This window comes from Tachyglossus aculeatus, chromosome 3 (genome assembly GCF_015852505.1).
Source record: "Tachyglossus aculeatus isolate mTacAcu1 chromosome 3, mTacAcu1.pri, whole genome shotgun sequence".
Classification (NCBI taxonomy): Eukaryota; Metazoa; Chordata; class Mammalia; order Monotremata; family Tachyglossidae; genus Tachyglossus; species Tachyglossus aculeatus.
This window is the reverse complement of record NC_052068.1, coordinates 83,523,177-83,547,856: the sequence shown is the minus strand read 5'-3', so window position 1 is coordinate 83,547,856 and position 24,680 is coordinate 83,523,177. Positions and strand designations below refer to the sequence as shown.

Below are 24,680 nucleotides of genomic sequence, written 5' to 3'. Positions count from 1 at the left end.
AGCAAATCATAAAGAACTCATGGACCTAGAAACCATCACTTCTGCCTATGAGTTATGCATATCAAACCTATAATCTTTCATGACATTTGGAGCTCAAATATTTTATTCCACCAACATAATTAAAATATTTCATCCCATTTGATTTTGTAAGACATAAATACCTGTGTTAAGTGAGCACTCTGTAATTATTGTACATTTTAACAAATGACCTCATAAATACATTGTAATATCTCTTGTAATTACAAGGTAAATTCTGTTTTTTTAAAGTAGTGCTAGGGGATTGAAAGCCGGCAGGTTTCAGAGATTAATTACAAAAGCATAATTTGGTAGATCTGGTTCAGACAACACTCCCATTAAAGTAAATAGAAGTTGCTCATTATAAGACATCACATGGGTTTTTAAAAATGACACATATGATCCAAAGAAATGAAAACCAAGAATTCACTACCCTAGGTATGTCTTCATGCAAGAGCTTAATTGGGGAGAATGTTTTATTCATTTTTTCTAGGGTGAAATTAGCTTGCTAGGTTATCTGGACTTATTTCCATTTTAAAAATAAACTTCTATATGGACTTCCATAGGGTATCATTGGCTTGAAAAATATGCATATGCATTTGAAGACAAAATGTATTCATAAATCTCAATGGTGCAGCTAATTTTAATACGTAGGTCCCTGCATGGTGGATACATTACCAGTATCTTGTTATTTTACAGTCCCTATATTTCTGTTTCCCTTTGGTTGATACTTCCTATGCATTCAACATTCTGTTTAGTAGCATTTTGCTTTTCTTCCCAATTTTTCATCTTTCATTATTAGTTGATGGCTCAATTCTCTCAGTTTATTTTGTCATAAAAGAATGATCATTATTGTTATTTTATCTCGATTATCATATGAACCTCTTTCAACTTTGATAATTTCATTTCTGAATGATTTTAAAAAGGTTAAATTTTGCACGCAGTTATTTTAGTGAAAGTAATGTCTTTGGGATGTATGAAGTATCCAGTGGATCTTTCTAGGAAACAAATTTCATTCCACAGTTTAAAGAGCTTGCATGTGGCAAAGAATCAGTACATTAAGTTCCCTTCACTTTGCCTCAGGATGCGGCAACTTCCTGGAGAAATCAATTTTTCAAAGTTATGCTAGTTTTAGCATATCTTTCAACTGATGTAATACATGGATTTCATGTTCTAACATAAATAGTAACAGTTATGTAGATAATCAGAAAATGATAGTTATTGCTCAAATAATAGTGTAACAGTCGTCTTGGAACTTTGAATTTGCCAAGCACTCCAAAAGAATATATATATTTTTTATTTTTTTCATGGTAGAATGAGTTCCAGGCCACAGCAAGGAGTTGGCAGTGAGAAAAATATTGAGTTACAGTGAGTAGGTTGGCATTGGAGTGAAGAGTGTGGGCTGGGTTGGACTAGGAGAACAGTGAGATAAAGTAGGATGGAGAAGGCCAACTGAGTGCTTTAAAACCAATGGCAAGGGATTTCTGTTTGATAGGAAGTGGATGAGCAGCCATTGGAGTTTTTTGAGGAGTGGGGAAAGGAAGACAGAACATTTTTTAGAAAAATGATCCTGGCAGCGGAATGAAATATCTACTGGAGAGGGGAGAGACAGAAGGCGGGAGGTCAGTGAAGAGGCTGAAACAGTAGGCAGGGCAGGATATAAGTACTTAGATCAGTGTGGTAGAAGTCTAGTTAGAAAGAAAGGGGCACATTCTAGATATGTTATGATGGCAGAACCTGTGAGACGTGGTGACAGACAGAATATGCAGATTGAATGAAAGAGATAATTCAAAGATAATGCCAAGCCTTGTGAGAATGGAAGATAGAGGTGTTGTCTACAGGGATGAGAATGTCTTGGGGTGGATAGGGTTTGAGTGGAAAGATGAGAAGTTCTGTTAGGACTTATGTTTAAGGCGATGGTGTGGCTTCAGAAGGCATGACCTGAAGGCAGGGGGAAATGTGGACTTTTGAGGGCTATGTATAGGATTGCAATTTTCATAAGAGCTATTTGGATTACGACTGTGTCTGGATCCCCTGTAAGATCTACCAATCCCTAGTATAAGGTTTGAATTATGACCCATCATGGTACCACCTCCCCTGTGATGGTTATCTGCCAGGCATATTATGCTATCTGATCCTGAACTAATGCCTATTCCATAGTTCTCGCCCCAGTCAGTTCCAGAGAAAGAGTCCAGGCAGCCTCTTCCTCCTGTCCCAGCCGCAGGAGTCAGCTCCAGGGGAAGGGACCCAGGAGAGATATGAAATACATAATCAAAAAGAGAGTGGCCTTCTATTAAATAAGCCTGAAATAAGTAAAAATAGGTGAAGAGCATAATTAATCGTATTTGTTGAGCACTTACTGTGTGCAGAGCACTGTACTAAGTGCTTGGGAAAGTACAGTATAGCAGACAAATTCCCTGCCAACAACAAACTTATTATCTAGATGGGTAGACAGACATTAACATAAAGAAATCATGGATATCAATCAATCAATCAATCATATTTATTGAGCACTTACTGTGTGCAGAGCACTGTACTAAGCACTTGGGAAGTACAAGTTGGCAACATATAGAGACAGTCCCTACCCAACAGTGGGCTCACAGTCTAAAAGGGGGAGATGTGTATAAGCACTGTGGGGCTGAGGGAGGGATGAATAAAGGGAGTAAGTCAGATTGACACAGAAAGGAGTGGGAAAAGACAAAACGAGGGCTTATTCAGGGAAGGCTTCTTATAGGAGATCTGTCTTCATTTAGGTTTTGAAGGTGGGGAGAGAAATTGCCTGTCAGAATGAAGAGGGAAGGCATTCCAGGCCAGAGCAGGATGTGGGCTAGAGGTCAGTGGCGGGATAGAAGAGACCAAGGTACAGTGAGTAGGATGACCTTAGAGGAGCAAAAGTGAGAAGGCTGGGTTGTAGTAGGAGAACAGTGAGGTTAGGTAGGAGGGGGTTTGATTGAGTGCTTCAAAGCTGATGGTAAGGAATATCTGTTCAAGATGGAGGTGAATGGGCAGCCACTGGAGGTTCTTAAGGAATGGGGAAACACAAACTGAACATTTCTATAGAAAAATGATGTGGGCAGCAGTGTGAAGTATGGACTGGAGTATAAAAAGGCAGGAGGCAGGGAGGTCAGCCAGGAGGCTGATACAGTAATTAAGGTGGGATTGGATAAGTGCTTGGATAAACATGGAAGCAGGTTGGATAGACAGGAGAGGGTGGATTTTAGTGATGTTGTGAAGGTAGAACTGAAAGGATTAGTGATAAATTTAATATGAGGGTTGAATCAGAGGGATGTTTCAAGGATATTCATTCATTCATTCAATCGTATTTACTCATTCATTCATTCAATCAAGCGTATTTATTGAGTGCTTACTGTGTGCAGAGCACTGTACTAAGCACTTGGGAAATACAGGTTGGCAACATATAGAGGCGGTCTCTACCCAACAGTGGGCTCACAGTCTAGAAGGGGGAGACAGAGAACAAAACCAAACATGTTAACAAAATAAAAAAATAGAATATGTACAAGTAAAATAAATAAATAGAGTAATAAATATGTACAAACATATATACAGGTGCTGTGGGGAAGGGAAGGAGGTAAGGTGAGGGGATGGAAAGGGGGAGGAGGGGGAGAGGAAGGAGGGGGCTCAGTCTGGGAAGGCCTCCTAGAGGAGATGAGCTCTCAGTAGGGCCTTGAAGGGAGGAAGAGAGCTAGCTTGGCAGATGTGGAGAGGGAGGACATTCCAGGCCAGCGGGATGACGTGGGCCGGGGGTCGACGGCGGGACAGGTGAGAACGAGGCACGGTGAGGAGGGAGCGCTTACTGTATGCAAAGCACTTCACTAAGTGCTTGGGAGAGTACAGTATAACAACGGACACATTCCTGCCTACAACAAGCTCATAGTCTAGAGCGGGAGACAGACATTAATATAAATAAATAAATACATACATAAATATATGTACAGATATATACATATGTGCTATGGGACTGAGAGAGAAGATAAATGAAGGAGCAAGTAAGAGTAGCGCAGAAGGAAGTGGAGAAGAGGAGAGGAGGGCTTAGCCAGGGAAGGTTTTTTGGAGGTGAGGTTTTTAAGTGGTGGAGAGCAATTATCTGATATGAGGAGGGAGGGCATTCCAGGTCAGAGACAGGACGTGAACAAGAGGTTGGTGACAAGAAACATGAGGTCGAGGTACGATGAGGAGGTTAGCGTTAGGTCATGCCAATGCCCATTGTTGGGTAAGGACCATCTCTATATGTTGCCAATTTGTAGTTCCCAAGCGCTTAGTACAGTGCTCTGCACACAGTTAGCGCTCAATAAATATGATTGAATGAATGAATCATGCCAAGTTACGGGCCTGTGAGACAGGAAGGATAGTGGTGCTGTTTTCAGTGATGGGAAAGGACAGGGTTTGGGTTGGAAGATAAGGAATTCTGTTTTGAACATGTTCAATATGAAGTGATGGCAGTACATCCAGTTAGAAGGTAAGAGGAAATATGAGACTGCAGAGAGGGAAGGGGATAAGGGTTGTAGATATATACTTGGGAATCATCCTCATAGAGGTGGTAGTTGGAGCCATGAGAGAGAATTAGTTTTCCAAGGGAGTGTGATTAGGTGGGGAATAGAAGGAGACCAGAACTGACTCTTGAGGGACTCCCACAGCTAGGGAGTGAGAGGCAGAAGAGGAGCTGGTGAAAGAGAGTAAAATGGAGCAGCCAGAGAAGGAAGAGGAGAACCAGGAAAGGATAGTGTCAGTAAAGTGAAATATGGTAACATTTTTATGAGAATGTGATGGTCCACTGTGGCAAAAGCAGCTGCAAGGTCAAGGAGGATTAGGATGTGTTGAAGGCAGTTGGATTTAGAAGGAAAAGTCATTGCTGACCTTAGAGAGAAAGTTTCTGTGGAATGGAGGGGGTGAGAGTCAGATTGGAGGTGGTCAGGAAGAGATTTGGAGGCAGGAAAGTGGAAGCAGTGATTGTAAGCAACTTGCTCTTGTAGTTTGGAAAGAAATGGCAGGAAGGAAATAAGTTGCTAACTTGAGGGGGGTATTTATTCAAGATAAGGTTTTATCAGAATAGAGGATGCATAGCATGTGTTGAAGGAGCCAGTGGAGAGCGAGTGGTTGAAGATTGCAGTTAGAGATGGAAGAAGGGAGGGGGCAAGTGTTTTAATAAGATGCAAAGTGATAGGGTTGGAGGTGCAGGTGTGGGGAGTAGTTTTTAAGAGGAGGCGAGAGGGTTTTTTTGGTACTGTGGGGAAGGATGGGAAAGGTGAAGAGAGGACTGGAGGAAGTGGGATTGAAGAGGGACAAGGGAGATTTAGGGATAGCATGCAAGATGGTTTCAATTTTATCAATGAAATAGGCAGCAATTTTATTAGGATCAAGACATCTTTGGAGGCCGGGGAACAGGCTATGTGAGGAGGAAGTTAAAAGTATGAAGAAGCTGACACAAGTAATGGGCATGGGAATCAATAATGAAGTTTAAGAACCCGAGAGAGAGAGAGAATCAAAAACATCACCAGGCTAAGTGGACACCCCATGAAACAGTAGTTGATTTCACAATGGGTTAATTATCCATTCACTCAATTGTATTTATGGATCGCTTACTGTGCACAGAGCAGTGTACGAAGTGCTTTGGAGACTACAATACAACAATAAACAGATACATTCCCGGCCCATAATGAGCTTACAGTCTCCATCCACACACTCCACCCTGTAAAATCAGTGATGGGCCTCCAAAGCATGATTCCAATTTTAAACAATATCAAATGGAACTGTGTGGAAGATGTTGGTAGAGGACTATACGAAGTCAACTGCTGTAGGAATTAATTTCTTTAGGGTGAAACACCAATTTAGGTAAAAAAAAAATGTAGTACTAACAAGCAAAGATAAAGGCCTTCCATTCTGTAGATTTTGACCAAGACAGGTAGAAAACAGAAGTTAAATATATTGGCTTCCAATTAATAAATCCTGTTTCAAAACACAAAGGAATAGAAGTCTCAGAGTTGTGATGGCTACTTTCCCCTTCTTGTAAGGAAAAGGTCAGACGTCACTTCACAGCCTCCAACATTGATTTTCTCAGAGTCAAGGGTCACATTAACAAAAATCATTGCAGGAAAGTCCATAGGAACCAGTTTTAGCTGGAAATGTACTGTTATCGTAATGGTCGCAGCTTTGAATATCTATGTAAGAGGATAAGGGAATTGTAGGTAGCTCTTAACAGGACACTTTTCAAGTTGAACTTACTTCTGAACGTATTAACATCAGTTCTCTTGTGGGAATATAATCTAGCCTGCTCCCCTCCGTGTTATTCACTCAGATTGGGTTTAGGTCACGAGAAACAGGATGGAAAGTGGAAAGAGCAAGAACCTGGGAGTCGGAGTATCTAGGTTCTAAGCCCAGCTCTGCCCCTTGCCTGTTGTGTGACCTTGGTCAAGTCACTTAATGATATTTATTGAGCGCACTTACTGTGTGCAGAGCACTAAAGTACAATATAGCAGAGTTGGTCGACACAGCCCTGCTCACAAGAAGTCTCTTTATTTCCTCATCTGTAAAATGAAAATTCAGCAACTGCCCTCCATTCTAATTAGGCAACGCACCTCGTGTTGAACAAGGACTGTGACTGACTTGATTATGCTTCAGCACTTACTACATTGCTTGGCACATAGTAAGCACTTAACAAGTACTACCATTTCTCAGGGAGACTAATTCTGGGGGCTCCAATAGTGACCACATTCCTGAACCACAAGTCTTTCCTGTCTGGATCTCAAACAAGCTGGTCGAGATATTTCCTACCATTGAGAACCAGCAGAGTCCTGGGAGAGCATGATCCATGCCGAGTCCATAATGTGTTTTACCTTTGCTCTCTCCTCAAATCTAACAGATAATTACTCTCCTCACCCACTTCAAAGCCTTATTGAAAGCACATCTCCTTCAAGTGGCCTTCCCTGACTAAGCCCCCCTTTCCTCTTCTCCTACTCCTTTCTGCGTTGCCCTGACTTACTTCCTTTATTCATCCCCACTCCCAGCCCCACAGCATTTATGTACATATCGATAATTTATTTATTCACATTAATATCTGTCTCCCCCTCTAGATTGTAAGCAGGGAATATGTCAGTTTATTGCTGTATTATGCTCTCCCAAGCACTTAGTACAGTGCTCTGCACATGGTAAGTGCTCAGTATATACAATTGAATGAATGAACTAGGAGGGAGAAAGCTGCTAGAGTGCTTTAAAGCTGTTAGTCTGGACTTTCTGCCTGATATGGTTCCACATTACAGCAGCCAGTGTCCTCGTCCAATTCAGAACTGGGAAGGTAAGCTCGTTGTGGGTAGGAAATGTGTCTGCTTATTGTTATATTTTACTCTCCCAAGCACTTAGTACAGTGCTCTGCACATAGTAACTGCTCTATAAATACAAATGAGTAATGAATACCAGGGATTTAGGCTTATCTGCCCATAGCTTTGGGCTCCAAGGGCTGATTCAAGAACTCTTTATAAAAGCGTTTGGGAGGAGAAGCCCTACTGAGTTGTGAGGGAGATCTGCTAGGGACGTGCAGGGTGTCCGAGACCAAACCAGGGTGGACACATTTTCTAGCAGCATGACATAGTGGTTAGAGCATGGGCTGGGAGTCAGAAGGTTGTGGGTTCTAATCCCTGCTCCACCACTTGTCTGCTGTGTGGCCCTGGGCAAGTCACTTAACTTCTCTGGGCCTCAGTTACCTCACCTGTAAAATGGGGATTAAGACTGTGAGTCCCATGTGGGACAGGGACTGTGTCCAACCTGATTTGCTTGTATCCACCCCAGCACTTAGTATGGTGCCTGGCTCATAGTAAAGGCTTAACAAATACCATATTTGTTTTTTTTTTTATTTAATCGGGAATAGAAGAAGTGGGTGTCTATAACTACAGAGGGTGAATGTTATATGTGGCCAATGCACTCCTTGCAGTTGGTTGAAAACTTTTCCAAGTTCCAGGTGTTCTGACTCTATTGTCATCGTGCCTTTCCTGGAGCTAAAATTCATTGTACAGTTAAAATAAGCCATGATACTATTCATAAAGCAGTGATATCCTCAAATTAAGTTTCCAATGAGAGCCAATTAGTCCCGGTAGTATACTGATACACTCTGGTTGGAATAATTGGTTCTATGAAAACAATGGTAAACAAAAGAGCATTAAGCAAAGTATAGTTTTCCTTAGGAAACAATGCAAAGGCCATTAATGCATACCTGTGATCAGAAAGTTAACTGAAAACAACATGTGTTTTAAAAACATTGCCATTAAATTAAAAATATAAATGTGCTAGTAATTTTAGTCTCATTTCCAAAGGGTTTTCTTTTTCTTTCACATTCTACTCTGGAAACTACCTGAGATTCTTCTTGCTTAATGTAAAACAAAGTGCTCTGTTTATAATGTCTTTATTCATATCAGCCATAGCTCTTCATAGATTGATGGGAAGGGAGGGAAGGCGAGAAAAAGTGAGGTTTGATCTATGGTAAAATTTGAACAGGCTGTAAAATCAATCAATCGTATTTATTGAGCGCTTACTCTGTGCAGAGCATTGTACTAAGGGCTTGGGAAGTACAAGTTGGCAACATATAGAGACGGTCCATACCCAACAGTGGGCTCACGGTCCAGAAGAATCAGAGTATTACCTTAAAAGTGAGTAAGGGCTGTAAGAAATCCCGACGTGAAAAGTCAACAAGCGCTGTCACCAAAAAGCACAAAGAGAAGGAGATTTGTAATAGGGATCTTTGTAAATAAATGACTCATAAATTGTTTTTCTGTTATTTTCTTGTCCATCCTCACATTCTCCGCAGAGTTCATCTCACCTTCTAACGGACGGTTTTGTTTGCTTTGTATGTTAAAGCCTTGGTGTCCTGTTTATTTGAACCGGGTTGAGCACACAGCACCCTACGGCCTTTCCTCCCCAGTCTTGCTGATTCCTGGAATTGTGGCCCCTCACATAAGACTGTCCTTTCTTAGCACAACTTTCTACATGAACATCTCTTGTTTTACAGAGCATAAAAGTAAGTTGGCTGCCTCCCCCACCGGGCACACAAAATGGATTTATTACTGGCTATAAAATCCGACACAGAAAGACTACCCGCAGGGGCGAAATGGAAACATTGGAACCCAACAACCTCTGGTACTTGTTCACAGGTCAGTGTTCACACTATATAGTCTTGCAGGATTTTGATGAATTAAATGCTCTGGGACTAAAATACACTTTAACTTCAAGGGAACATTGATTTCTTTCCTGGCAGGTGACATTTATTGGCCTGAACAAGGATAACCTTTACATTTTTAACTTTGTTTTCTCCATAATGCTCTTACGACATAGCTACTGAATTATCATCATAATGAATTTCTCACTTAACTCTATTCATCAGTGATTAGATCCAGATTGACTTCTCAGAATCCTGAGTCAACAGAAGATCTTTTCTCCTGCTATGGCAAAACCTAATGAATGCATCCCATTTGCAAGTTACCCTTTCACTATAAAATTAAGTGAAATGAGTGAATCATAAATGTTAAATATAATTTATTAAGGAATTCTGCATAATACATTTAACTCAAAAAAGTTTTTTGCTAATCCTCATAAAGGTTATTCTTCTGAAAAGTAGCAAGGAAAGCTGATTCAGGTGTGCTAGTAGTACTCTAAGTTTATGCTGGAGCTGAATGATACCTTCTTTAATATAGAATTAGGGCCTTCACCAAGGGTAAGTGACACAGGGAGCCTCTGTGTTGTGAATAACCTGAAGGTTGAACGCTTGCTTCTCTCAAGATTATGTTCACCTGGTCCCTATTTCAGGAATATATGTCTGCCTGCCCCTTCTGTAGCTCTTCAGGCAATAGTGCATAATGTTAGTGGAGGGAGTGTAATGGAATCCTTGTAGTTGGCAAGCACTGAATGACCACCAAATGCTCCAGAAACATATTTCTATAGCAGTTGTGTCAATGAAGCGAGAACCTATTTGAGAGCAATCTAGAGTGAATTCATAGTTTCCCATTTCATTTCCTGGTCATTGATGAATGTTATCAATTTCCTTTAAGAGAGGCCCCTACACAATGTTTAAATGGGGGGGGTTTTACCAAAGTCTGCTATTTAAAAGTCTCACCGCTATTCACAGTTTGGGCTTTGACTGTTAGAAACTGTCAACTGCATGGGTGTCTTAAATGGATGATTGAAATGATCAGGTGTGGATACTTAAAGTCTCTTGATAAACCTTTATTTCTTAGACAGGTGTTCTTTGCAGGATAATGAGACAGCTGCAGTAACAAAGTAATTCAGAATTATAACAAGGGTTTTAAATAGCTGCTATTGGTTTTATTGTGGGAACCCACGTCAGCTAAATTTTTAAGTGCTGTTTTTAATTTTGAGTGTTCTTCCTGGGAGTTTGTTTGTGATTAAATTTAACAATATTCTGGGGTTTCATGGGCAATATAGAATACATATAATGATAAACATGTATTGGGATTTTATAGCCTGAAAAATAGAAATAATCACAGCAATTTTCTAAATGGGGTTAGCGTTAAAGGGAAGACGGTATTGTTGGACATATTCACCAACTTCGGTTTAAGATCAGAGCAATTAGACATTCAAAAGGACTATTAGACTGAAGTTAAAACTCATTTTTGTAGAGAATGGTTTTCTATCAGGAATTGGGGAGAAGGGGATGAAAATGAGAGAATTACTGGTAGAAAGAGGAATCAAAGTCCAGCAAAAATTGAAAGAGGTTCCAGGCCAAGCTACCGAAGAGATTGCTTTTCTCTTCATGCTATACTATGGCAGTTGAGATAAGCCAGACGGTGCTCCTGCTAACAACATGAAGATTTGTGGATCGAGAGGCAGAAGGTTGAGTGTTTTCCGTAGATGCCTTGCATTTTATGTTCCTCTTTCCTCATTCCAAAAAAGCCTAGCTTACTGACCTCCACTTAACAGCTGAGACATAACTTTTTTGATTGGCCATTCTTGATTTATAGGTAGACTCCTTCTAGACTAAAGGGAAGAATGATCCTATATTTTTCATTATTTTTTCATACTTCATATCCTGTGTGAGTCCTGAGGCTATTGTTAAAGGTGCATTTTGACAAACTGGAAAAAAAAGACCTATGGGGAAAATGTTATTTTGATTACTGCCTTTATATTTGTTGTGCCTTTGTGGTATAAAAACTATTATTGCTTTTGCTAATTTTGCTGCAACGTTAGCAACTCAGATGCAGTTTTCTTGTATTCCCTGATTAACTGTCTTCGACAAAATTGTGTTTCTAACAGGACTTGAAAAAGGAAGTCAGTATAGTTTCCAGGTGGCAGCCATGACAGTCAATGGCACAGGACCCTCATCAGACTGGTATACTGCTGAGACACCAGAGAATGATCTTGATGGTAATTATTTTCTCTTCACAACTATTGTCCCTGGGTTAACCATTCCTGTTATCATCTGATTTCTGGATGGCTGAGCAATGAGAGATAAGTTACATTTGACGAAATTCTCATCTAGGGTTTTAGAAACTCAGCTTTTGCTGATCACATCCAATAACCATTCTCAGATTTCTGGATGAATGGATATAAAAAGTAAAAAAAATATTGACAAGGTAGCATCTCCATTTGCATGGTTTCATTGTAGTGCTCTGATTCCATTCTCTTTCTAGGGTTTGGTATGTTTTGAATTTTATTCAGCATGTTTTAATTAAACCATACATTTTATTTCACCCCTCAAGCAGACTATCTTTTAATAATGATAATAATAATAATTGTGATATTTGTTCAGCAATTACTATGTGTCAAGCACTCTTCTAAGCATTGGGGTGGATACAAGCTAATCAGTCTGGACACAGTCCCTGACCTACGTGGGGCTCACAGTCTTAATCCCCATTTTACAGATGAGGTAACTGAGGCACAGAGAAATGAAGTGACTTGCCTAAGGTCACTCAGCAGACAAGTGACAGAGCAAGGATTAGAACCCAGGTCCTTCTGACGCCCAGGCCCATGTTCTATCCACTCTACCGCCCAACTATTTTTTCTGAGCTGTCAAATGTCAAAATATCTTGTTTTGACATGCTTATGATATTGGCAGGAATCACTGTTAGTGATTTCCTCGTACATTTGTAGCACAGTGTATTATGCAAAAAAGAAAAAAAATCAAACTCAAAAATTAATTCCTCCCTTGACTTGATTGTAGTGTCTTTGGAATATTAATTTACAGAAGTGAACTATTCTGATTATTAGTAAAACCAGATAGTAATTGATTAAGGTTAGAAGGAATCAGTCTTCAAAATCCCAGGATTTTTAATAGCTCTAGAAATAAGGATAGAGACTAAAAATAGGGAGACTTTAAAAATGACTTAAGTATCTAAAAGTAAACATGAAAATGGAACTGAGACATCTGCCTACCTTCAAGATAAACCAATTGCAGGTATAAAGAAGCAAATGACAATAGTGATGAAGTCCTGGTTGAAATAACTATCATTTGATCCAGAATGGTTAAGAAATACAAACAAAATGAATAGAACTAAAGTGGGAACTAATATGAAGTATACATGAAAAATAATGTAATCTCACTGTGGGTGGGCATCATGGTCTGCGAACTCTGTTGTATCATACTTTGCCAAGTGCTCTACACACAGGAAGTGCTCAATTAATATCGATGAGAATGATGATGAGTAGTGTGTGATGAATAAGGTCCTCTCAAGAAAAATAGAAAATAGAGATGGCAGGTATTGCTAAGTGATTAAAACCCTATGGAAATGACCTTATTCTGTATTGCTTAAATAGCCTTAGATTTTATTTCTGCTAAAGAGAGGAATCACTGCCTCTGGAGATGAGGCCAGAGGCTCTCAAGAAAAGAAAGTGGTGGGTGCAGGCAAGAAATTATATCTGGTCAAATCATTGGAGTTGGGGAGGTTAGGATCACTGTAGGGATCACTAAGCAGCTGCCTTTTTCTTGATCAATCATGGAATCAATCAGTGCTCACTCTGCTGAGAGAACTTTACTAAATGCTAGGAGAATACAATGTAACAGAATTAGTAAACACATTCCCTCCCCAGAATGAGCTTCCATCTAAAGGGGGATGCAGCCATTAATATAAATACATAATAATAATAATTATGGCATTTATTACGTGCTTATTAGTCAGATTTATGTAAAATTATGTATAAAAATTGGTATTTTACTGAAGAAAATCAGAGTGCTAGAGGCCTCACGGTATTGTTTTATGGACCCCTGAAGCCCAAACACAAAGTAGCACATATCTGATACCTGTTCTTTGGGATTTCACCATCTAAATAACTGCCTGACTAAAATATCTCACCTGCCTTATTCCGAATGAACTAGTGCTTCGTTGATCAATCAGTGATATTTGTGCCTTTACCTTATGCAGAGTACTGTACTAAGCACTTGGGAGAATATAATACAGTGGATTTGGTAGATACATTCCTATCCACAGGGAGCTCACACTGTACAGGGAATCAATCAGTGGTATTCACTGAGTGCTTACTGTGTGCAGAGCACTGTACTAAGCAGTTGGCAGTGCACAATCCAGACTGCAAAGCTTCTTTTGGGTAGAATCTAATCAGTGTTCCAAGAAATCTGTAATACTCTTAACCCAATTTGGCATCCGTATTAAATCGGGAGAGAATCAGTTCTCTTTAAAAATCATTTAACTCTCCAAAATATTACCTCCCATGACCTTCCTTATCCTTCTCAGGCCCGAACCTGTTACGTGGATTTCTAGTATACTTAATGTACACAGTGAAGATAATAGAAACCCAGTTAATACTACCAAGTTAAAAAAAAAAAAGGCAGGTACTGACAAGCGATTTAAACAGACATGTTCTTTTCTCTTCCTTTCAATTACCCTTGTTCCTCTTTGTCTGTTTTTTTTTTTTTTAAACCAGGAGAAGTTTAACTTGTCTAAAGAGAATCTATCCTGGTCCTGCAGATCAGAGTAAAATTTTGGCAGTCGTTTTTGGTCACTTTACTCTTATAAAACTGTAATGGTTCTCTACCCACCACATCCAACAGCAGATAGGAATTGGAACTGCTTTCCCTTTTGAGATGCGCAATGCACTGATCCAGGCCAACTCACCCTTTAAACTAAGCCCAATTCCTTGTTTAATTTGGTTTTTTTCTCACAACACTAAAGAAAGACATCTTCTTATGCTTTAAAAGCAACCTCACTAAATCAAACTTGACTTATGTAGGGTTTTTTAAAATCCATCCTAAGATATTTTAAAATTGACATTTCCTAATGAACTTTATTACTAAATGGAACTACAGCTACTTTGTTATTCAAATGAAACTTTAAATATTCCTCTCTCCAGTGGCTTTTGATGTATGCAATTTCCTTAACCAAAGATATCTGCAGGAAAGCTGCAGCAGAATGACAGTGTGTACATTTTGTTGCATATTTTTCTACCACTGAGGTGCACTGTGAATTCCAAGGGAGAAATCTACTCATTACTGTGGTTACCCTGATTCCTGCAAGTGTCTGCTGAATAGAAGAGGTGCTACTGTACAGATTGTTAACTGCAATCCTTTTCTCCTTCTCTGACACGTGCACTCCACTGCTTGGCCTAAGCAGCATGAAGATAGTATCTTGGAGAACTATACTAACTCCCCGTGGGTAGGCCTTTTAATTAGTATGTTTTGTTAGTGATTATAAATCCAAGCATCAGCGCTTATTCAGGGTTCCCTGGAAAGTGTGTATGCTATTACTGACAGCTGGGAAGTTTTAAAATATTTATTTTGAGTCTCAAAAATATAGCTCCTTAAAAAAATAATGAATCAAGCTGCTTAGTTTTTCCCCAGAGGGTCTGATTTAAATAGCTTGAATAAGGATGCAAGAGAATCTGTAATTAAGTTTGTAAAGGTATCTTTCAAGAGTGGGCACCCAGGATGCATCACTGCTGCTTTTTCAGTGAACAGATGGAAACTATTACCCACAATCAACAGAAATGGTGCCTCACTCCAGCCCTGCATGAGCGTGCAAGGGCAATGACAAGTTAAATGTTTCTGTGCCGTGGCTTCTTCTAAAAATGCAGCACTAACATTGGGAAATTATAGAATTTTGAACTGCACCCTCAATATATAAATAGAAAGGAAAATGAGACTTATTAAACCATTCACTTAACTGGCAAGATATGTTCCTCAATGTTAATTCATTTAGTTCGAGAAATTTGAGAATTCTAATGTCTGAATAGGAGCGCTTAAGAGTTGAGTCTCTGAGTACTTATGGCTTCTAGGAAGACACAGTGACTAGTAAAGATTGCATGCTGCTAGGGAAAGTGTCATATAAATTATTTTGTACTACAAATATATGACCAGGAAGCAAAGCAGAAGACAGAGAAAATGTTGGAAAAGTCAGGAAGATGATCCCAGTTTTATTATAACCTCAAAGGCTACAGAATACAGGTACAATCTGGAAAACATTCAGCAAAATTAGAAGGAAGCAGATAGCATACTCAAGCCATTGGGAAAAATTAATGGACTGAAAATCCTTTGTTTCCAAGTCCAAGCTTCTTGAGGCTAAAGGACAAGCATGTTGTATCCAAGTATCCCTGACAGCTCTTTCAAGGCCAAAAACGTTATTAGAAGAGTTCATCCTGAATATAAGGCTACATACAAGGTCAACAGAAAGGGAAAATAACATTTGAAAGGAAAGATTCCTTTGATTCCCAGGTCTGGGATCTTTCCATTAGGACATGCTAGAGTGTCAATCATACATGAATCTACAGTACAAAGATCTCATTTTCAGTAATGTTAGCTTCAAAATAATGCCAATTGTACATAGTTGATTTTATATATATATATATATATATATGCACATCAAATAAAACTTGCTCTCAAGCACTCTCTGAGGACATACTTTGCTTATGGTGCTAAAGAATTGACCAGATTGAGGTACAGGCATTCCAGCTATCTCATTCCCTGTAGAATGTGCAGAAAGCCATTAAAGTGCTCAGTTCCTCAATTTCCAACATAGAAAGTCAGCATGGAGCTATTCAACATCAAAACAGTTGCAACTAAAGACTAATAAAAATGAAGGCAAAACAGCAGAAAAAATAGAAATTCCTTCGATTTTTATAGTAGCTCTATTCCAAAAAAAGCTTTCAAAAGTTTGATCTACTGAATAACAATTAGCCAGACTATTATCAGAAGTCTTGCTTTAAGCAAATTGCTTAAAAACATTTTTTTAAGAAAATAATGTTTTAGGTTCCACATTAGATATGGACGAAGAGATAGATAGAAATAGGAAAGTGCTTAAGAAATGGTGTCCTGAAGTTGCCCAGGTATATAATTTGGCTTAAATTGAGGTAAACAAACCAGAGAAACACTAGTTGAATCCCAGCAGAAATTATTAAAAACAATTGGTAGATGGACTAGAATAGAAACCAAGGACATAATAATTTATTTCAGAGAGAAATAAATGAATATATGATGAACAGTGATTTATCTCAAATTTAGGTAAGCTTTTAATGTATTGTCACAGAAGAGACAAATTGATAAAATATGCATAAGGTTGGGTTGAGTTCACTAATGAGGTTGTTAGGGAGTAGCAAAGTAAACTTCAAATATGCATAGAAGTTTATAGGGCTGCAGAAACTGTTCAAAATAGCTTTGTTTATCAAGGTTGCTAGTAAGGGTAAGGAGACTGTGTAATGTTCCAGGTGTTACAAATAGCCAAAGAAACATTGTATTAGTATAGTTAGGAATACACTGGATAACCAAAAACTATGAGTACTTCCAGTTATACAAATATATAAGTTATTTACTTTGGTTCAAACTTATAAGGGCACATCCCATAAAAAAACAGTACCGTAAACAAGTGATGGATAGAAGTGTCAAGTTAAGAACAGGTTTTCTTAATTTTAATACTGTGTTGTATCCAAAGTAATAGAAAATGGTAGTCCTTTAATATATTAGAATATAAAAGTCATAAATGATAATTATGTAATAAATGATAATTGTGACAGTTGTGAAAGTCATTTAGGATATGTCTCAGATGCAACATGGTTTGTTGCATCATTTGTTTCATTTCTCTGACTCCAATTTCTTTTGGAAGATTCTTGCCATATAAGGCTAATTGTCCCAAAGATTTCTTAATTCTTAGGGGGATTTCAGTTTAAATAAGGAAATCAATTTTCTCTGTGTTTTTTTTTTTCTAGAAAGATTGTTTCTTTTAGCTGAATGGATACATAGTTATTTCATGTGACTAGAATGGACCTGATCTGTTTATGTCTTTCACCCACCATAATTTCAAAGTGAGCATTGCTTAAAAGGAAAACGCTAACATTGTCATTGGGAAGTCCCATTTAAAAACAGATCTCTTTGCAAGGGAATGAAAGATGATTTCAAGTGAGAAATTAGTAAATGCCCTGATAACTCATTTTTTAAAATTTCAATGATATTTAGGCTTGAATACATAAAAATTTCTTAAAGCTATATTTGAGAATTACAGGTATAGTCCAGTTCTACTGACAACCGGCCAAGAGGAAATGAGCCTAAATCAAAATCAGGAGGAGAGACTTCTTTTGGGAATAAGGGTTAGTTCCTGTATTCCTGAATAAGACTGTGCTTGCTTTGACTTGCGTCCTAGAAGCATGTATTTGCCAGTGAGCTGGTGTTTAGATAACCTTCGATTTTTCCAAATCGAATTTTGGAAAATTCGAATTCCAACTGGAAAATTCCAATTTATCTTTCAAAGTGAACTGCAAGCATTGCACTTTCAGGAGGACTGAGAGAAGGTGTTTTGTGTTTGGAAAATACTTTTTTTTTAGACAGATTCCTTTTTGATATCAATGGGTATAGCATATTGTCATTCAAATTAACATTCTTTCATATGGCTTAAAGAAAACTTTCAAACCCAAGCTTTTTAACCCAATTTAGACTGTTTTCTGATTCCACTGTATTATAAACAATTCTTCCAAAGACTTAAAATGTGTTTAGCAGAATTCACTTCAAAGCCATTAAGTCCCAAGGACATAAGTGTCCCTTCTGTGACAGCAGGATTGAAAAGTATGAATTCTTCTCTCTCATCTCTTTTATTACTTTTTTCCAAGGTTTATAGTGGGAATCTTTTAGAATCAGTTTGCCTCCTGTAGGAATTTATATCCATATTTTCAGCTGTACTTTTTTTTTCGGTGATGGCTTGGCATACTCTATCCTAGACTACTTCAGGGGAGAAAGAATAGCTTGTCTTCTTTCTGCTCTTTAAGAGGAAAGCCACTGAGCTGCTTCTCTGAAAAGGGTGATGATATGGTAATAGTAAAAAGTAGAGTAAAAAAATAGTAAAAAATTAGACATCTCTATAAAATAAACTAGAAAGTCACTCGTAGAACATGGATCAGGTTATGAAATATCACAGTATTATGCACTGCTCTAAGGACGAATATTTTGTTATCTGACCCTGTTTTACTAAACACAATAAGATTCAAGTCCATCCAGAGCAGCCAAACAGGATACTACAAATTTGCAACCTTTCAGCAAAGAATATACTTTTCAGAGACATGTTTAACTTAGCTCAGACATAGGACTAAACAATGCAAATCAACTATAATACTACAGATGGCTTTCCCTTAACAGTGCCTCAATTGCCATTCTCTATTTCTTTTCTTAAAACCATTAAGTTTAAAAAGTAAATCATCAGTAGGGAAAAGCAGCATATCATTTCCCATTCCACCTTCCTAGTTAAATTAAAGCTGTTTCACACCTACTAATGTTGCCTGGAAAAAAATTAAAACATGCGAAAAGCTGTATACTGAAACATATATGTTCTAATGCCACAAGTAATTCAGTGTTCTGAAGTATTTTGGAGCCATGACATCAACAAAGTCAATTTATGGAAAGGTAAATCACATTGTAAGAATATATATAGAAAAAGAAGAATGCATATACTGAAATATGACAAATGCATAAGGATTGAGGGAGGGCATGAAATTGAATAGAGACATACAACAAAACTGTATCCATTTTAAGTGGTAAATCAAATGGCTAAAACACTAACACTTGTTCTCTTTGAATCCTAGAATCTCAAGTTCCTGATCAGCCAAGCTCTCTTCATGTCAGGCCACTGACAACCAGCATTGTTATGAGCTGGACACCTCCTCTGAACCCAAACATTGTGGTTCGAGGTTACATCATTGGTTACGGTGTGGGCAGTCCTTACGCTGAGACGGTGCGGGTGGACAGCAAACAACGCTATTATTCCATTGAGAACTTAGGTATGTGGTGTTCATGTGTGGCCTGCTTTGAATAACTTTGAAAGCAATAATCTTTGTTTAATACAATAAGGTTTGCGTCTATAAAGTGATGTCATTTTACTTATGCTTTCTTTGAAGCTAGGTCTACCCCATTAGAATTAGAGGCCAAGAATGGAAAATTTCATGCCTCGTGACCTCAGTTCACACTGTCACTGTCAGTCCCCTGTTCCACAGGCCAAATACACCTCCCAGCTGCCTTGTCTCAAACCCTTCACTTTGTTTCATGAGGAGACAGGAGTCAGTGACTACACTGATGAAGCTGCTCTGTTTTGTAGCCTTCACCTGCAAAATTCATCCATGGGTCACACGGTCTCAGTCAATGGATTAACACCAGATTCCCACAGGAAAGCAATAGCCCACCTTTTTCCCAGTTCCCAAAGTGGATCATTCTCATCATTGATCTTCCGTATACACTCCCCCAGTGGAGAGAAGAAGGTAGTAGGATCCCAACTATGTGAAGCAAGAGAGACTTTTCAGAGTTGTCATTTAATTAGATTTAGTGGAGATTGTGATTTAGCTTTGTTCAGTTACAATTCCATAGATGATAACTTGGAGTAGCAATTATATAGTAAATAAGAGTAGTGTTGGAAGCCTATGTAGAAAACCCAAATCCCCCAAACCCTTCATTGTTTGAATGAGTTATCTGAATGATTCCTCTGTTCTCTTGGGATTTGTGAGAAATCTTTATCATATGTGTTTATCATAGGTGTTTATCATCTCCAGATCAATTTTATAAAGCTGCCTGAGATTTCATTGAAACAACATAAATTAGGAGAGTTACAATTCGTGTTTTATCAAGGGAATAATAAAAATCAAAATGGAATGAACCACGGACTGTGTACGTTACATCTGCCTAGTAATAATGGTAGTTGTTAAGCCCTTACTAAATACCGAGCACTGATCCAAGCACAGGATAATCAGTTTAGACACTGTCCTTGAGTGATACGCCCGTGGAAATGTGAGACTGCAGAGATAGAGAGGTTGGAGCCAGAAATGTAAATTTAGGGATCATCTGCATAGAGATGATAGTTGAAATTCTGGGAGTGAGTGAGTTCTCCAAGGGAGTAGATGCAGTGATCCACCAAATGATATAAATGGAGTTCCAAAGTGATTACTACTAGGCCTGAAAGAAAATGAAAAAGTACTGCCCTGAGGGACTTGACCATTCTATTTTAAAAAGTGTAAATGGTGAAAGGGGCAGAAGCAAATTTGTGGCCAGCAGCAGAGGACATTGTTATTGAGAACTGTAGTATCCAAATCAGCACAGTCCGTGTCAGGCAATGCTGAGAGTTGACATCTTCCAAGTGTATCACCATAGGCCAAAACCTTGTTAGCATGTTGATCTGCCACTGCCCAGTGGAAATTTGTCCATCTTTGAGTGCTTGATTTAAAAATGAAAATTTTCTCATCTAATCCCAGTGTTTGAATTTAATGGAAATCATGAAACCCGTATTCTATGTCTGTCAAAATTGTCAGGAGACTTTCATTTATCTATTATTCAGTACATACTGTCTCTGAGTGTACATCTTGATGCCATGTGTGATCTGGAGAAAGATAGACTGTTTTGGCAATAACAGACTGGCTTTTTAGTCCAGAGAGATTCAAACTCAGAATGAAAGCATTAGCTCCATTACCTGTATTGCTTCACTGCGGGATTTGCTGATGCACTTCTATGTCACAAAGATGCTGACCAGATTTGAAAGTCAGCCATCTCTGTGTCCTAAGAATTTGAAAATTTGGGTGATAGCATTTACTCTTCTCCAGAGAGTAGACATATTGGGATGTGCCATTCAAACCCCAAGAAAAAAACTCCAAATCCCTGACACCAAACTCCAAATCTTTTAGACTGTGAGCCCACTGTTGGGTAGGGACTGTCTCTATATGTTGCCAATTTGTACTTCCCAAGTGCTTAGTACAGTGCTCTGCATATAGTAAGCGCTCAATAAATACGATTGATGATGATGATGACACCCGAACAATTTATTGGGCATTAAAAAGGCACCTTTTTTTCAGAACATTTATATTCTTTTTGACCAAGGACATGGTTAAAAAATTGTAAGAAAAAACAGCCTTCTCCATCCATTAAGTCCCCAAGATATCTTCAGGGGAAGTGGATAGAGGGTTCTCTTATGAAAAATGAAATGAAAGGTCAAATAGCCCATAGAAATGGTCCAGTGCTTTTCCAATAGAGTGCCTTAGAGTGACAAGGGACCTGAGCATCAACTCTAGGCACCCTGTGATTATTCCTCCTTAAAAAGTGTCAAACCTGGCTGCATTCAGGGCTAATGCATTTCTAATCAAAATTAAATCAACATCTTCTGAATTAAACCACTTCTTTTACGGCATATAAGTGCTTACTCTGTGTAAAGTACTGTTCTAAGTGCTGGGGGTGGGTAGATACAAGTTAATCAGGTCACACGCAGTCCCTGTCCTACATGAATCCCAACTTTATAGTAGAGGAAACTGAAGCAAAGTGTAGTAGCGGGCGATTGATGGAGCTGAAATTGGACCCAAGTACTCTGTCTCTCAGGCCCGTGCTCTTTCCTTGAGAAGCAGCGAGGCTCAGTGGAAAGAGCCCAGGCTTGGGAGTCAGAGGTCGAGGGTTCTAATCCTGGCTCCGCCACTTGTCTGCTGTGTGACTTTGAGCAAGTCACAACTTCTCTGTGCCTCAGTTACCTCATCTGTAAAATGGGGATTAAGACTGTGAGCCCCCCGTGGAACAACCTAATTACCTCATATCCCCCCCAGTGCTTAGAACAGTGCTTGGCACATTGTAAGTGCTTAACAAATGCCATTATTATTATTATTATTATTTCCTTTAGGCTGCCATACAGGACAGAAGATTGGCAAGGGACTAGATCTTCAAACTTAAGTGATTCTACAAGCACTTCTATGTAAAGGTTACTTGTCTTGAACATTTTGTGTAAAACTCCAAACTAATCATGCAAAATGACAGACTTTTTTGTCAAATGACTATAGGAAAGCATTAGATTAGAAGAATTAAGAAAGTTAATATATGAAAGTCCAAACGTAGCCACTCCTGACCCAAGGGAGATTAAACAAACTCATTGGGGATTCCTGCAAGGATTTGCTTTTTTCCAACTCTAATAAGTCTACTGAAAATGATCACATATCTTAATGAGAATGAATGGAGATCTTTCAACACTTCCGATGTGGATTACCAATTGAATTTTTTTAGGATTTTAAAGAATAGCAATCCCTCCCATTGAAGTGTTTTAACTAAGAGAATAGAGTGCTAAACCTTAGCACTCATATTTAAATTATTCCTTGGTTTTATTTCCTGCCGATGCTCATGGAAATATGGATCATAGCTGTGAGACCAGCATTCAATCCCGTTTCTGTTACTGACTAACGGTGGGAACCTAAGCAAGTTACTTTTCCTTCCTGGGCTTTGTTTTCTCTACTTGTAAGACCAGAATAAGGATTCCTTCACCTGCTTTCCACAGGAGGTTTTTGACTCTAGGTTTGGTAACAGACATGACTTATCTGTAAACTGTATGGAAAAAAAAGGGAATCACAGATATTATCCTTATTACTGATTGTATCCCCTTTCCCAAAGAGAACCCACCATCATTTTATTGACCCCAGCAGTTTAAAACTCTAATTCTTGAAAACCAAATATAATACAGTCCTCTCCCACCAATGTTAAAAATATCAAGCACCCAAAATCTTAAACAGTTACGAGAACATGAGGTTTAATGCCAATAAACTTGAGCTCACTCTATTGTGTAAGAGTCAAGTCTCATCCACACAAATTGTTGTGCCTCCCTCCTTGAGATTTCTTTTTTCTAACCTGAGGAACCTCAATGGGAATTGAGATTGATCTTTTTGAAGTTGTGTGAGACTAGCAGCCTTTTTTAAAAGGCCTTGCCTATTGAACCTGCTGGAATTTTTAAGTTGCCTTCAAGGCCAGCCTTAGGGGTAAGATATTAATAAAATATATTGTGTGATTTGTAGACGCTGCAGGATACCTATGCTAAGAGAAAGAGTGAGCATCTTCACATCCATCCTCATGCTGCAGGTTGATTTACAAAAGTTAATTTTTAATTGTGAAAACAAAAACAGAATTAACAGACTGGAAAAGACATTCTAATCAGCAGAACTAATGTCAAAAGACCAAGTCTAAATAATCCTCACTTTATCTTTGAATCTTTTTCTTCCATCCTTTCCCCTGTTGGCTCAGTTATAGCATGTACAATGCTGGGAACATGCACCAAACTGGTTCTTCTGACATTGCAGCATGCTATATCCAAACAGGCTCATGTTCCCCATGTTCTTCTATAACAAAGTTCTTATCCAAAATGCCTAATAATAATGGTGGTATTTGTTAAGCACTTACTATGTGACAAGCACTGTTCTAAGTGCTGGGGTGGATACAAGGTTATCAGGTTGTCCCGCATGGGGCTTAGAATCTTAATTCCTTTCACAGATGAGGTAACTGAGGCACAGAGAAGTTAAGCCACTTGCCCAAAGTCACACAGCTGACAACTGGCAGAGCCAGAATTAGAACCCACAACCTCTGACTCCCAAACCTGGGCTCTTGCCACTAAGCAACGCTGTTTCCCTAATGAAAATGAGTCATGGCAGAATTAAGCTCACTTGCTTTTTAGGGGATTTCACTTTTTTTAAAATAAATAATCCACCATTTTGTGATGTGAGGGACAGAAATCAACCTCTACACTTTGTGTGAGCAAAGTGAGACCCAAAAAAGAAGTGAATGAGCAATAGCTATCCACAAATACAACTCTTATTTCAGTTCTATTTATTTTTTTTTTTTTGCTGTTTAAAATCCTCTCTCCATCTAAATAGGGATGGATTACAGCTCCTAGGTATGTTAAAAAAAAAAATCAGTTTTTTGATGTATGGTGAAGGAAGAATTTAAGTTGATTGTACGTTTATAATTTGAGGGAAAAGAGAAATTTAAAAACTTTTTTGTCTATGAAGACATAAAATATGTGCCTCAAAATACATGGAAATACTACACATATATAGAAGATATTTCAGGGATAAAAATAAGAGAGTCTTTCTCAGAAAAAGATTTCTGCTTTGCAATCCTAGGAATAATTTTCATATAGTTCAGTGCACTGAAAATTTCACTGTTTCCGTAACACCAAAGTTATTACTAAAGGCTCTTCAGTATACTTGTTCCCTGACTTTTCATGAATTTCAGCCTGCGTAAAGCCTAACAAATACACAATCTCTTTAGAGAATAATTCTAACTTGGATTCTCTAAGAAATAGGCCTCTTCCCTCATGGAGCTCTTTTGAATGTTTATAACTCCCACAGTGCATTGAAAATTCAGGGCATTCAGTAGAAGTTAAAATTCTAAATAAAGCCTTTCCCAAAAAATATTTCTCCATCTATGGACCATATCTTTAAATTTACAA

At 38.5% G+C, this 24,680-nt stretch overlaps 1 protein-coding gene across 1 annotated transcript in view; it reads left to right on the top strand.

Moving 5' to 3' along the window:
• The window catches only part of DCC (DCC netrin 1 receptor), a 1,045,544-nt gene that overhangs the window by 860,239 nt on the left and 160,625 nt on the right, over positions 1-24,680 (top strand). Inside the window, exons 13-15 of the mRNA XM_038743415.1 lie at positions 9,029-9,170; positions 11,287-11,397; positions 19,039-19,233. Coding sequence (XP_038599343.1) covers positions 9,029-9,170; positions 11,287-11,397; positions 19,039-19,233 — 448 coding nt within the window. The remainder of the gene's footprint in view (positions 1-9,028; positions 9,171-11,286; positions 11,398-19,038; positions 19,234-24,680) is intronic.